A 15,441-nucleotide genomic window follows, 5' to 3' on the forward strand; every position below is an offset into this window, starting at 1 on the left:
ACCAAAAGAAGTGAACAAAGTTATCTAAAAAAGGAGTGGTATTAGAGGGCCATGTTTCTAGAAAGGCTAAGACTTGGTAGGATTTGATCAAATGTAGCCAATTCGGTTCCCTAATCTTGGCATTTAACCCTGCTATTTTCCATGATAGGAATCCCAAATGGTCACTAATAAGAGGATCTGATGGGCCTCCCCCCACCTCCTTTTCCATCAATTTCTTCTCAGTCCCACATACAATACTAGGTATGCTCAGAGTTTCAAATCTGTTGGCAATGGGGAAGTGAGCAAAAATCTCATTTTAAGGCCCATAGTGAGATGGGAGAGGGGCCGGGGGGTGCTCAGAATGTTGATAGCTATTTGCTCCGAAAGCAGAAAAGGCAGGACGAGCATATTGCTTCTGAGTGGACTTACTGAGTGTGGTGGGATGGTCTGAGGTGCCCGGGCATGGTAGGGGCGACTATTTACAGGGCTCAGCCCTGGTTTGTTAAAGAAACCCTTACAGACCCTATTTATGCTCTGTTTGGGGGGTCCTTGTCTTAATGAGGTTGGGCAGAATGGGGCTCCCATCATAACCCCACCAGCCCCAGAAGGCTGGAGGGAGTATTTGTTTGCCATGGTAAGGTTTGTAGAGGGATCCCTATCACCTAGATTTTGCTAATAAACTAATAATACTCACATGGATCGTCTACAGGTACACGCAGCTACAGGGAACATCGAAGTCCTATCACATCGATTTATTAGAATTAAGAGCTGTGTGTGTAGTTCTGAAATCATTCCTCCCTTCATTCGGAAGAAATTACCTTCTTGTTCAGGTAGACCGTACAACCACAATTTATTACCCGAACATTTAAATCCGATCCCTCAGGGTATCTCCGATCGAGGATATCTTCTCCTTTCAGGACATACTGGGTAGAGGGGCTATAAAACTGGGAGTTCCCCTAACAACTCCGCAGGTCAAGACCTCAGTGATTTTTGAAACGCTGCATCACAGGTCGGCACCTGAACCCCTTTTGCCGTTAGTGCCTGGCAGTATAGATCCGGTGATGGAGGTATTCCTCACTCCAGCAACGGTCAAAGCGGCTCCGGCGAGGATCCTGAAGAAATACAAATCTCCAGAAGAGGACCCTCTGTTTCTTCGAGCTGATCCTCCCCCGGACTCAGTAATCATCGCAGCAGCGAGGAAATCCAGTGCGGTTTCCTCTTCTGATACTGTACCTCCGGACAAAGACAGCAAGACGCAAGATTCGTGGGGGAGACGAGTCTGCAGTACTTCAGCGTCTTTTCTTAAGGTTCCTAACGCTGAGGCCCTTTTGGGACGTTACGATAGGTCCCTGTGGGATTCTCTACAGCGTTTTTGTGGACAAACTCCCTCAGGAAGACTGTAAGGACTTTGAAGAAATCCTTCTGGAGGGCAGTCAGGTCTCCAACCAAATTATAGGTGCCGCAGAAGATGGGGCGACCCTGGCGGCTCATGGATATGCCCACGGAATATCGGCAAGGAGATCATCCTGTTTGTGCCTAACGGCTTTAAAACCAGAAGCCCAAGCGCGTATTCTGAACTTGCCTTTTTCGGGGACTTCACTGTTTGGAGCGAGCACGGACGAAGAGATGCAGTGCATGAAAAAGGAGCTGGATACTCTCAAGGCGGTGGGTCTCAAAAAGAAAAAAGAATTCAAAAAGAAGTCCCAGTGTAGAGGAAAGCGTAATTCCAGAGGAGGAGGGAATCAACGCCAGGGCAACAACACCGGCAAAGCTAAGTCCAAGCAATGAGTCTTTCCTTCCCCCAGCGCTGTGGACCACTCCTGTGGGGGGAAGCCTTGCGGGTCATTTGGAAGAGTGGCAAAACATCACAAACGACAGATGGGTGTTATCTACACTTCGGAATGGATACTGTCTTCGTTTCAGTCATCAGCCTCCACCTATTCCCCCGATGACAACATCGAATCATCAGTTACACCTTCTGCAAAAAGAAGTGGCCACTCTTCTAGAGAAGTCAGCCATCGAGAGAGTGCCAGTGTCTCAAAGGGGAAAAGGGGTATACTCCCGATATTTTCTGGTCAGAAAAAAGGGGCAAAGGGCAGAATTCAGACCTATTCTGGACTTGCGAACTCTCAATCTGTGCGTCAAAAAGGAAACATTTAGCATGTTGGCGCTTCACCAAATATATCCACATCTCAGGGGGAGATTGGATGTGCTCACTGGATGCCTACTTTCATGTTCCAATACACCCCAGTCACAGGAGATTTCTTCGGTTCCGGGTGGGGGCCTCCCACTATCAGTTCAAAGTCCTGCTGTTTGGGTTGAAGTCGGCTCCCCGGGTGTTCACGAAGTGTGTTGCAGTGGTAGCAGCCGCTCTACGCCGCAGAGGGGTCTTCGTATACCCATACCTGGACGATTGGCTGTTGAAAGGTCCCTCCCCAGACAGCGTAAGAAGTCAGTTCCAGACTTGCATACAGCTCTGCCAGCGACTAGGGCTACATGTCAACTTCAGAAAATCAGTCTCTCAACCCACCCAGAAGATTCACTTCCTAGGAGCTCTGCTAGACTCCGAAGTAGGAAAAGTGTTTCCTTCGGAGGAGAGGCAGTTTTCGATAACCCAGAAATGTCAGCTGGTGCTTCGCAACAAGGCTCAGAAAGTGCGCAGGATTGCCTCCCTGTTAGGGTCGATGGCATCATGCATCTTCCTGGTCCCGAATGCCAGACTTCGAATGCGTCCTCTTCAGCAGTATCTGGAGGTCAAGTGGGACCAGCAATCAGCTCGCTGAGACGATCACATCATTCTCTCTGACGCAGCTCGAGCTTCCATTCCATGGTGGACCAAAAGTCAAAATATGGAGGTGGGAGTTCTGTTCCATCAACCTCCTCCTGTGCAGACTCTGATCACGGATGCTTCCCTTCTAGGTTGGGGAGCACACATGGGTCAACTGCAGGTGCAAGGGCTGTGGTCGCACAAAGAAAGTACCTACCACATCAACATGCTGGAGTTGAGAGCAGTCCACCTAGCTCTCAAGGTGTTCCTTCCCTCGATTCACGAAGCTTCAGTTCTAGTACAGACAGACAACACCACCACAATGTACTATTTGAACAAGCAGGGGGGAACGTGCTCACAAACTCTATCGCTGGAAGCACAACGGATTTGGCATTGGCTTCTGGCTCGCAGGTTGTCCATCACAGCAGTCCACCTCCCAGGAGAGCAGAATGTGAGGGCGGACGCTCTAAGCCGTCATTTCGACGACAAGAAGGATTGGGTCCTACACGACGCAGTGGTAGAAGAAATTTTCCAATCCTGGGGTCGTCCCACCATAGACCTTTTCGCGGACGACCAAAACACAAAATGCCAAGACTTCGCCTCCAGGTTCTCCCAGCCAGGGACAAGAGGGAATGCTCTTTTGATCGACTGGTCAGGGGAATTTGTGTATGCTTTTCCACCACTTCCGCTGATCCCGAAGGTGGTGAGCAAGTTAACACACTTGTGCACAATGATGATCCTCATCGCCGCGGACTGGCCGAGGCAATGGTGGTACACGGAACTGATTCACCCGTCAGTGACTCCTCACAAGAGGTTACCATGCAGACCGGACCTGTTGTCCAAGATGAACGGGAGTATTTACCACCCCAACCTTCCGTCACTGAACTTGGCAGCATGGCTCCTGAGGTCATACAGTACGGGCATCTAGGGCTGCCAGAGGACTGCATGTTCATCCTAAAAGAGGCAAGGCGGCCCTCCACAAGACATTCTTATGCATGCAAGTGGAAGCAATTTTATATGTGGTGTATACAGAATGATCATAATCCTGTTCAATGTCAGGAAGAAGCAGTGCTTCCTTATCGGTTATATCTGGCTAAAGCAGGTTTAAAGTTTAATTTCATCAAGGTGCACTTAGCTGCTATAACAGCCTATAGGCGGTCACCTTCTCAAACCTCTTTTTTCCAGTTACCATCTGTCAAAGACTTCCTGCAAGGGTTAAAGAAAGTATACCCTCCAGTAAGGCCTCCTTCTCCTCCCTGGGAGTTGAACCTGGTGCTATTGAAGCTAATGGGTCCACCTTTGGAACCCATTCATAAAGCTACTTTACAACATCTTTCGTGGAAAGCAGCTTTTTTGGTAGCAATCACGTCGGCTCGCAGAGTGAGCGAGATTCAAGCTCTCTGTTCCTCTGAACCCTATACGGTGTTCCATTTGAATAGAGTGGTGCTACGGACGCATCCATCTTTCTTGCCTAAAGTGGTGTCAGATTTTCATGTAAATCAGACCATTTCTCTGCCCACTTTCTTTCCCAATCCCTCTACACCAGCTGAGAGGGCTCTGCATTCTTTAGACCTGAAAAGAGTTATAAAGTTCTATCTAGATAGGTCTAAGGTTATTCGTCACTCTGATCATCTCTTTGTTAACTATGGATCGATCAGGACAGGTCATGCTGCCTCAAAGCGTTCTATCTCAAGATGGATCGTTTCTTATATTAAACTTGCTTACCAGCTGGCGCAGAAGCCCTTGGGGGTTCTCCCAGAGCGCATTCCACCAGAGGGAAAGCTGCGACTGCGGCTTTACTCACTAATGTGCCCATGTCTGAGATTTGTAGGGCGGTGACCTGGAGGTCCGTCCATACATTTACCAGACATTACTGTCTTGATTCTGACTCGAGAGCAGATACCCAGGTAGGCCAGGCCTCCTTGAGGAATCTGTTTAACAGCTGATTCGGGCTGTTGTGATTGGTCTTTTTAAGTTGGGTCATATACTTCTCATTTACCTGCAGGTGTTTGATGGGTTTGCTATTCTATTCAGTGCTTATGACTATTGATGAGGATCCCCTGGAAGAGAAGGATAAGTTACTTACCTGTAATCCTAGTTCTCTTCCAGGGGTATCTTCATCAAAGTCATAGGCACACCTGCCCGCCTCCCCAGGTAATTGAGAGATGCACGTTTCTGACTTGTAGTTTAGCCCTGACTTCAGGGTTATGCAAAGAACAACTGACCTAACTGTCACCCCTGAGGCATGATGGGAAGCCTGGGGTCATGGCTGCCTTAAAGGAACAGTGCCAGTTTTAACTGAAAATGCTTTCAGTTTTCTGTGTTATTCACTTTTCAATGCAGCTTATGGCTGACAATGTCTTTTATGAGCAATTTGCAGAATTTATGGGTGTTTTTACTCATTAAAACACAAAGTTCAAGGACTATTTGACCTAATGTGTTTTTGTTTCTTTTCTAATTGCTGTACATATACAAGTGTTTACATTGTCTAGCCTTGGGTTTGGAGCTGCATTGGTGTGAGAAAAATGATATATGTATTTACATATATTTTGAACGAGATATGTGTTTTTTACATATATATTTTTATATTGTTTCCGGGGTCCTGCACATGGGCAGGAATATTCAGTGCTTATGACTTTGATGAGGATACCCCTGGAAGAGAACTAGGATTACAGGTAAGTAACTTATCCTTCACGCCACTCTCCTCTAAGCCATTAACTTTTAGCCATGCTGAACAGCAGTCACTCTGGTGTACAAGATGGCTAAAACATATTAGCAAAGCCATTAGTTCTTGCTTAGGCAAAACTTATTTGCTTTTACCATTGCTTGTCTTTAAATGACCCTCTCCTTACTTTCCATCCTTTGCATGCCCCCATCACTAACTACAGCTCACTACTAATCATATGTGTGTTAGACTTTATCTCTATTATTGTATTTCTCCAAATTGCTTACACCTCATCCCAAAGATCACAGCTTGCCTATTTCCTAAAGTCATAACCGGCATCCTAGGAATACCATCCCTCTGCATTAATTCACATTCACCCACTGAGGATCACACTGAACTCCAGCTAATTTAATCCACTGTAAATATACTGAAGTAAATGCATGGAATGGTCTCGTTGAGAGCACAGGAGTAATGCCAATAACTACTGGATTAACTGCTAACCTTTGGTACTAGAGATGCCTGCTGCCTGATTTGCTATATGAATGCAATTACAATATAATACAATGTTTATTATCAAAGAAGCTAAGGAAAGACCGGATAACACTCATGATGAAGACCTCGTCCAAATTCTAGCTCCTACACAGAGGTCAAAACACATTGACTTTAAAAAATGAGAGGTGCATTCAAATATTGTGACAATTAGGACTTATAGAGACGTAAAAAAGACAGTACTTAAACTTAAGAAAGAGGCACAGCACACAGGATTTTTTTCTATATAAAGTGATAAGTTGGAATGAAGTACAAACCCTAATTGTAACCTCGTATTCTGTTGGCTAAAACTATTGTGTTGAGAGACTGATGATCGCTTGATTTTAGGACGCATCCAATTGTTCTTATTGATGTTTTGTCTCATGGTAAAGGATTAGACATCATCACTTGAATCTAAAAGTAGTTTAAAAACAGTTGAAGGCATTACACACTGTTTTAAGAAGAGATGTAATGGATGTTTGTTTACCTTTATTTTTAAAACACATTTGATGGATTAAACATACTCCAGCAACACTAGAATAGAATCTTTGTGGTGTCATTTCTGTGAATAAATATCCTTTAATTTATGGGTGAGTCAAATGCTCTACCTAATTATTACACACTAGGCAGGTTGCTCTGTGATTCTCTGTAACTGGAGATTTTGTGAGGACCTTATGAGTATATATGTTGCATCTCTAAATTTGTATGGTTGTAAACAATCTGTGCACAATTTGCAGCTACCTTTGACAGCCAACATTACAGTACATTTGTCCCTTATTCTACAGTGTCTTTATATATTTAAAATTGCCAGATTTATAAATAGTCATTTATATTATGAAAACTATTCTGGGGTTTCACACAAGGTGCAACCATTCAAATCTTTGCAATTTTCACAAAAATTCACACAAGCTGAAATCAAGATTAAAATAAAGCAATTTTTTCCGTACTCAGACTATCCGCTTAAATATTGACAAATGATGAATGATTCTTTTAAACCATTTAGGACCATAATTATGGTGCTCGTCCGCCACCAACACCCCCAGCGTCTCCTCCTCCTGTTGTCCTCATCAGTAAGAATGAAAGAAGCACATGTACTGCTCCCAATTTTGATGAGACTTCCAGTGCCACTACCATCAGTACATCTGAAGATGGGAGCTATGGTACAGATATTACGCGATGTATCTGCGGCTTTACCCATGATGATGGATATATGATCTGTTGTGATAAATGCAGGTAAAATATGTTCAATAAAAGGTTTTTATAACTTTATTTATTTTTTATTTTCAGTATAGACCTTTCTATTTTGACTTGCAAGAAGTTGATTCCACCATTGATGTGCTAGAGAAATGTTTGGTTGTATATGTGCATGTTGGGAGCAGTCTCCACCGAGATGTTTTCTTTGTCAACCTAATACCGTCCAATTTACAGATTTAAATCCTACCTACCATAATAGTACAAATTAGTAAAAAGTATTCTCTCGTAGGGGATTTCGATTTATAATCTTAAGCACTGAATAGTCCTGTCCACGTGCGGAAACCCCGGGCACTTTTTCACAATCTATCATCTTAAGTGTAGATGTTTGCCTTTCTTCAGGAAGGCCTGAACTGAAGACTAGGCTACAATGGGCCAATTTTTCATCTTGTACTTACAAAAGGGTCCTGGATAATTATATGTCAGCAGTTCCCAACCAGTGGCCCACGAACCCCCATTGGTCCGTGACACATTCCCAGGGGGTCTGCAGGTCTCAAGCACCTTAGTCGCGCTCGCACGGCTATGATGGTGTTAGTAGTATCGTCACTACCAACTCTGTGGCAGGGGTGATCACTGGATAACTTCACCGCTGTCGCCAAAACAGTTCTGCCCACGGGCTACTTGTGTCCCTAAATAAATGGCGTCCAGTGTGGTTGTGCACCAGGCGCTTAGCAAATACTGCTGGGCCTTGATTCACATGCGGTGTGCTTAGTAGGGCGCCCAGCTTCACAGGATCCAGGCCCAAGGTGAGTTTCATAATGTTACCCATGAGACAACTGTTAGTCTACTCAACACATTGTTTTGACTGAATAAGAGTACCAACATGCAGAAAAGAAAGGAAAGGGACGTCCAGTGTCAAGAAATCACCCGTATGTAACTAACATACAGCCCTGTATCCGTTGTGTTTGGCAAGTTGGTAACATTTTATTTGGGAATCGACATTCCAGGAGCGTGGACACTACACCACACGCTCCTTCAGTGCCATCCGTTCCATCTTGTGAATTGTACTGCACAGTTTCTGCTCCACATCAAACGTGTACTGTTCTGTCGTGCTAGATCGATTAATTTTATGTATTACAACAGGATTGAACCTTCCCTACAACACTTGCTTGCATTAGCAACGGTTTGTTTTAAAATTGCCCTGGTCGAATCGGACACTAACCTTAGTGTTCGAGGCATGTGGGCTGCTGAATTCATATCTGTGCATAGATCGCTGCCTAGTGTTGGGTCCGGATGATTGCACCTTGTTGTCCTGGAAGAGTCTTCGAAGTATCACAAGATAGGTGACTCCTCCCTTGGACTACAGTGCGCATGGGCATCTTCTCCATCCTCAGATTGTTTTTTTCCGCCATTGGGTTCGGATGTTATTCCTACACTCCAACTTCGGAATCGAAACAAAACTTTTATAAAGGCCTTCGACTTCGACGGTATTGTTCTCGCTCGGTACTTCTTGACTCGATCAAGCTTTCCATCTCGAACTGGTCGTCGATGCGGGCCATTGGGCCTTTTCGACGCCACGTGGGCCTGCTGTCGATGGAAAGGAGCCCGTTTAAAAGGTGCCCACAATGCCACTTAAAGTTCCCGCATACTGACAAGCACTCAGTATGCAACAAGTGCCTTTCTCCAGACCATAAGGAAGAAACCTGCCCAGCCTGTGCCCAGTTCCGGTCGAAGAAAACCATTCGGATTCGACGGGCCGCTAGGCAAGAGATGCAGCGACAGGCATCGGAACCGGACAACATCTTCGATGATGACCAAGAACTTCCAGAAGCTCCAAATTTGGACCTAGAAATCGTCACCGTTGAGGACTACTTGGACTTCGATGACGAGATCCCACCGGGGCAAATCGTGAGTACACTGCCCCGACACCAATTACCCCGTTACCGAAGGCTCCGGTCGAGGCATCGCCAAAAGGCCTTAGCCAAGATCCAAAAAAACATTCGACAGCCCCGTCATCCGGCTCGCCTCCGAAACCGAAGCCTTCAGAGACGCCACGGCCTAGTACCGTGATCCCAAAGAAGGTTCCAGAGCCCAAAAAGGTCATCGACCCGAAGGGCGTCGAGCCGAAGAAGACCGTACAACCTAAAGGCGTCGACCCAAATGAAACCGCCGAGCCGAAAAAGGCCGTGCAGCCTAAAAGCGTCGACCCAAAAAAAACAGTGACCCAAAAAAGGCCGTCGAGCCGAAAAGCGCCGATCTCAAACAGGCCGTCGAGCCAAAGAAGGACGCCAACCCGAAAAGCGCCGACACGAAGAAAGTCGTCGAGCCAAAACAGCCCGCTGTGCCGAAAGTCGCCGACCCGAACAAGGTCGCCGACGGAAAGGGTGCCGCATCGAAGCCTATAATCCGGCCGGAGAAGGCTATTGAACTGAAAACAAGCACTCGAAAAACACTGGTCGATCCCAAAAAAGCCATCGACTCTGGAAAAGACCAACCAAAGAAATCCGACGAGCACAACAAACGTGTCGAACCAAAAGACCCGGTCAACCCGAAGAAAGGGCCCGAGTCGAAGAAAAGCAAAAGTCGTCGAAACAGAAGGTGTTATCGACCCAAAGCCAAAAAAGACACAACCAAGGTCAGTTGAGGAAGAACTCTTCCATCCTGATCCATCAGACGACCAGGCAAAGATATATATTAATCCTGAGACTGGTAAAGTCACAATCCTGCATAGGAAAAAGAGGCCACTGGACACTGACTCTCATTCCCCCATTCCACTGAAAAACAAAGACTTTGGGACTTCTCCCTCTAGACCCTTCAGTCCTTTCTATCCCACTATGCCTTTTACATCTTTTCCTCCTTACTCTCTTTCTCACTATGGGGACAATGAGGGAAAGGATCCACAGCATGATTTTGATTTTCCAGAGGACCTTAACCCTCAAGATGAACCATGGGGGGAGCCAACTGACCCATATGACACCCATCCCATCCCTGACGTCCCTTCATACCCAACTAAGCCGTCACCCACTGACGACACCATTGTCTTCAACCAACTAATAGACAGGGCAGCGCAGTACCACAACGTAGGCATGCATAATGACCCTGTAGAAGAAGACTTCCTATTTGACACCTTCCCTACTTCAGAAAAAAGCGTCAGAACACTACCTATGCTAAAGGGAGTGTTAATACACGCGCCTGATATATTTAAAGACACAGCCAGGGCTCAATGCAAACTCCTGCAGGAGTCCCTGTCTTGTCGCGGGAGGTCGCCGGGGCTTGTGTCGCATCCCCGAGCCCCTCTCGGTCCTTTGACAAGGTGGTTTTGTCTAAGGCTGAGGTGAGGCTACTACGGCGCCGGCTGCTGCTGGACCGGGCGGCGCCACAGGGGTCGGTGGACCCTCCTCCTCCTGCTCTGGGTCGAGGCTGGAAGGGGACCCTTCGTCCTCCTCCGGGTCTTTCTCGTTCCTCCACGCAGGCAGTTGCCTCGTCGGAGGGCGAGACGGAGGTTGAGTCGGCCCTGGTGGAGTCGCAAGGTTCGCCCGGCCACCTCTGTCACATGCACGCTCGGGGCTGACGGAGGACTTTGTGTCACTCCCCTGGTCCTTATCGTTCCTCCACACAGGCGGATGCCTCTGCGGAGGTTGAGTCGGCGCACCCCTTGTCCACTTCGGACCCAGCCTCGCTCCGGTCCCCGGCGCGGTGTGGCTTCGAGGGGCCCTATCCTGCGTCTCCTTCGGCGCAGGATGGCGTTACTGTCTTGCCTCAGGCGGCGGACTCTACTGCTCCTGACAGGCGTTGAGTTGCAGATTCTTCTTTGGACGCTCCCTTTTCTCCGGAGGCTGGCTGCATATTGGTGTCGTCCTCCCCGGAGACTGGCCGCCGTGTGGTGTCTTTCTCACCGGCATTGTCGAAGGGTGGCTCCCCGCTGTTTCTGAGGCCAAGGCGTTCGTCGGAGGAGCGGCAGGACCCTCATTCCTCGGCTCCTTCTGACTTCCATGTCTGGCCTTTGCCCGTTCCGCTTGGCTTTGGGGACAGCCGCCTAAGTCTGCAGCCGTCATCCACGGAGGAGCTGCTTTCTCCGCCACGGGGCCCAAAAGAGGCGGGTGCGGCCTTTGTTCATGCGGTGTCCACGGCTGTGGGCATTCTGCGCATGGGTGACCTGGTTGCTAATTTTCCAGCAGACCATCTCTTGGAGGTTCTCCACCAGGGCTCTGATGGGAGGGAGCTGTTGCTTCCTTATGAGGGTTCACTTCTTTCTTCCCTGACGGGGGATTGGATGCGTCCTGCCTCAGGGGACCCGGTGCCTCAACACCTTCTGCAACGGCACCTTCTGGTGCTGCGTGACCTTGCATGTATTTCCCTCCACACCTCTGCCGCCAGAGCACTTTTGCGGACTGCTTTTCCCTCTCTGCGACCACTGTTGACTCATCTGTCCTGGGAGGCCCGCTGGCTGAACTCTTGGGGGCACAACATGTTTGCCTAGACCAGCGCTGCCCTGCGGGCCCTTAACACCTTGTGTGTACTGGCTAGGGCCTCCTCTTGTTTGTGGGACTCAGCTGAGTCTCTGGGATCCGCATCTTCTCAGGAGACTGTTCAGGCGGACTTACGGCATCATGCGTCGGATGGCCGGGAGCTAGCGGTGTTTATTCTCCGCTCTGCTCTGGACATCTCGGAGGTGCTGTGCCGGGCCATGGCTTCCTCAGTCACCCTCCGTCGCCATGCTTGACTTCGGGATGGAGTGTTCCCTGAAAAAATTCGGGAGCAGCTGATTGATCTTCCGTTTGATGGCAGCCAGTTATTCCATGCCCCGGCTGACTCCGCCATCCAAATGTTCCTGGCGGGGCTCCGTCCTCCTCTGCCCTATCCTCCTCCTTCCCCTCCTCAGTACCTGCTGAGTTGAGCTGGTTCTGAGCTTTCTTTATGGCCATTTGAGTCCTCCTTGCTGGGACTATGGCGTTGTTGGCTGCTGGACGGCCCTTTGTGTGTGTGTGTTTACCGGAGTTGTTTGTACAGACTTGGCCCTGAGATTAGGCCTTCTGTTTTTTCTTGGGCTGCTTAACAAGCCTTCCGCTGGAGTTTCTTTTCCCGAGGCTCTTTTAGTTTTTTCCTCTGCTGCGGAAGTTCTTACAAAGAGGGTTCCCATATCTTGGGACTTACCATACCCTATGTGGGGTAGTGGTAGCTGTTGTATAGCTTGCCGGTTTTCCATGGTGTTTATGTATGGTGCTTTTGCTTCTTGAGGTCGTATGCGCGGCCCCTTGTAGTGGTGTGCCTGGTCTTCCTAGGGCTCCCGGCTGTTCTTCTTGCTTCTGGCGGCTTATGACTGTCAGGCCGTTCTGGCTGGCCTGTTGCCCTCCTTCCGGACAGGACTTGCCTTCCTTTCACTCATTTCCTTGGGCCCTCTAGGCTTCTTCTTCTGCCTCCTCCTCCTCTTCCTGTCTTGGCATTGGATGGAAGCTCTGTTGCCTTGTAGGGGAGTGGGGTGCTTCGGCCTCCCTGGCCTTGCCTTTGGTTCCTCTGCTTTGAGTGTACTGGCCTCTTCAGTCTTCTTTCTTCCTCCTATATCCTCTTGGGTTCGGTAGTGTTCTGCTTGTGGGGTTTCCTCTTGCCTGGCAGGGACGAGGTTACTTACCTGGTCCGCAGATCTGGTCCCCTGTGGGACCCTCTGTTCTGTTCAGGCTTATGGGGTCCTTTCGCAGGCCCGCCTTTCCCATGGGTATTGCTAGGGTATCTATTCTACGTGAAGGAATGTGCAGCTAGTAGTCTCTGTCAGATGTACGAGTTACTTACCTTCGGTAACGATGTATCTGGTAGAGACGATTCTAGCCGCAGATTCCATCACAGCCTGCCCTTCCTCAACGTTCTGCGAGGACCATTGGGTTGGTCTTCGTTACTCGCCTCCCGGTGGGGGCTGTGCCTCCTGTGAGTGCCTACTTTTGCTCTGGACGGGTGGCTCCGTCTGGTTGCGATTCATTCCTCCTCTTGATTCTTGGAGGATGGGGTTAAGGTGGTCTTGTGCCCTGCTGCTCTGGCTACTCCAGATGTGGGGGGTGTTTGCCTTCAATCTCTGTCCTTCCCTCCCCTCCCTTCCCTTTCTCTTCCTGCTAGGGGTCCTGGCCCCTCTGCTAACCTCTGAATAGGGGTCTTCTGGCCATGCATTGCCCTTGTTCCTTGGGGGGTGGTTGCCCTCTATGCTGGGTGGCTTGGAGGTTAGTTGTTCCTGTCTGTCTTGGGATTCGCTCCCCTTCGTTGTTTCTGGCTGTGGGTGGTAGGCCTGCTTCATGGGTTATGCCTTTTAAGCATGTTCCTTGTCTCCAGGACACGGGATGGGGGGAGGGGGAAGGCTGTCTACATACTGGCAGGGTGGCTGCTCAGGGCTCTGATCGGTTCCTTCTTCTGCCCTTGCCTTTGGACACTGCAGTGTTGCACTGTTCCTTATGGTGTCGTTGTCTCCATTCTCTTTTTTTGTTCTTTCGCACACTGTTCCCATGCTCCCACAGTTTTTTTGTCTGGTAGCTCCACATTGTGGTGTGGAAAAGTTCTCCAAAGAAAACTGACATAGGCGCGCCGTGGTGGGACTTATGTGACCTCGCTGACGTGTACGCGGACGATGCCTGGGCGGAGTCGTGTTATGCAGCTCCGCCCCCGGTGTACAGGGATGCTGTGGCAAAAAGTTTCCGGATCCAGCCTCACGCCTGGGGATAATACTACATGAAGGAATCTACGGCTAGAATCTTCTCTACCAGATACATCATCGTTACCGAAGGTAAGTAACTCGTACATTTTTCACATCGTAACAACCATCTGTTTGTGAACCTTTCCTTCACAAGGCATAGAAAAGGCAGAGAGTGGGTACGGTGGCTTGCTGCTCACCGTCAAAGGTTGGCTCGCCATCGAACCTCCACTCAATGTCTGAGAAATTCGGACTTTTGGCATGAAACAGAACTTGTCATTGAAGTAACATTTAACTTTGAGAACTGTTATTTGTTAAGGTTCACACCATTTTATCTTTCGGAAGCCCGTTTTAGGATTTTGAGGGCTATATAGCTTCCAGCCACATCTTATTGTGAATATTCCAGGGCCGATTAGTCTACCCGGTTGGTGATGCTGCCAGTTCAGGAGACTTCTAATTCATCATCACCTAAATTGACATCTTATCTTTGTTCACATCAAGCATTTGCACATACTGTAACTACACAATTTGTAGTGACGGACTCACTTCAGAACTTCTGGTTGATCGCCAGTCGGTGTTGCACTGGTTATATAGTATTGGATCTTCCATAGATTCACATGCTTGAATCATTCCCTGTTTTCAAGGTGGGATTCCCACGGTACAATAACAAAGCAGTAAGCAGTTTTGCAATAGTCTAAAATGGCATTAGAAGGTTGGATTAGCATCCTAGTTAGTTCCTTTTAAAAAAAGAACCAAACTTGAACTTTGACCAATCAAGCGACCGCACCCTCTAGAACTTTCTCAACAGAGACTGTTTTCCTCAGATTTTCTACCGCACGTTGTGGAATAGAGTCTCTCTGAGCTCTGCTCAGCTTCTTCTTCAGTCAGCTGTTTAGGAATTTCAATATGTCTGATTTTAAAAGAAAAGCTCTCTTTACAACTAGCAAATCATGTGGGAAGAAGAGATTGTATGTGGACGACTCGCAAGAAGAGTGCCTTTACTCCATTCACCCACACCACTCTGTAAAGGATTGTAGAGCCTGGCACACTTTTTCTTCCAAGACTCCTCATGACAGAGAGTTAAGGCTTTTGTTGTGGTGCCAGAAAGAAAAAGTCTGTCTCCTTACATAAGCACAGTGATTCTTCTTCTAAGCCTCAAAAGAGTGAAAGAACCAATAACCAAAAAGCCTCTCATGGTAGCAGAAAGATTCTGAAGACCTCACATCATGGCTCTTTCAAAATAGTTGAAAAAAGGAGAAAACTCATAAAGTCCCCTCAAAAGCTGTCTCTTCAGAACCATCAACCTCTGCTGTCAAGCCTTCAAAGTGCTCTTACTACCTTAGCGTCGTCGAGTTCAAGTTAAAAAAATCTACAGTTTACAAAAATCCCCTCATCAACATCTCCGTCGTCGATGACCGTCAAAGCATCACTACAGTAACTTCTTTATGCCATCAACAACACAGACTAAGACTTCTGCTGCCGTGTTGTCACCTATTCCCTTGGCCTTCATCTCCTCCTCGACAACCAAGGCGTCGACGATGGACTCGTTGACGGCCCCTCCGTCTACAAGGTTTTTTGCTGCCAGACGCATCGTCTGCAATACCCTTGGCGACGAAGCCTTCGACAAGGAATGACCCGTCA

The 15,441-nt window shown here is 48.1% G+C and overlaps 1 protein-coding gene across 7 annotated transcripts in view; it reads left to right on the forward strand.

The window, feature by feature from the left end:
* KMT2E (lysine methyltransferase 2E (inactive)) overlaps positions 1-15,441 on the forward strand; it is a 1,891,352-nt gene that overhangs the window by 272,696 nt on the left and 1,603,215 nt on the right. For all 7 annotated transcript variants that reach the window (XM_086966923.1, XM_086966942.1, XM_086966930.1 and 4 more), the window contains one exon: positions 6,943-7,172. In XM_086966923.1, the coding sequence (XP_086823049.1) occupies positions 6,943-7,172 (230 nt within the window). The remainder of the gene's footprint in view (positions 1-6,942; positions 7,173-15,441) is intronic.

The sequence above is a fragment of the Lissotriton vulgaris genome, chromosome 1_1 (assembly GCF_964263255.1).
Source record: "Lissotriton vulgaris chromosome 1_1, aLisVul1.2, whole genome shotgun sequence".
NCBI classification, from domain to species: Eukaryota; Metazoa; Chordata; class Amphibia; order Caudata; family Salamandridae; genus Lissotriton; species Lissotriton vulgaris.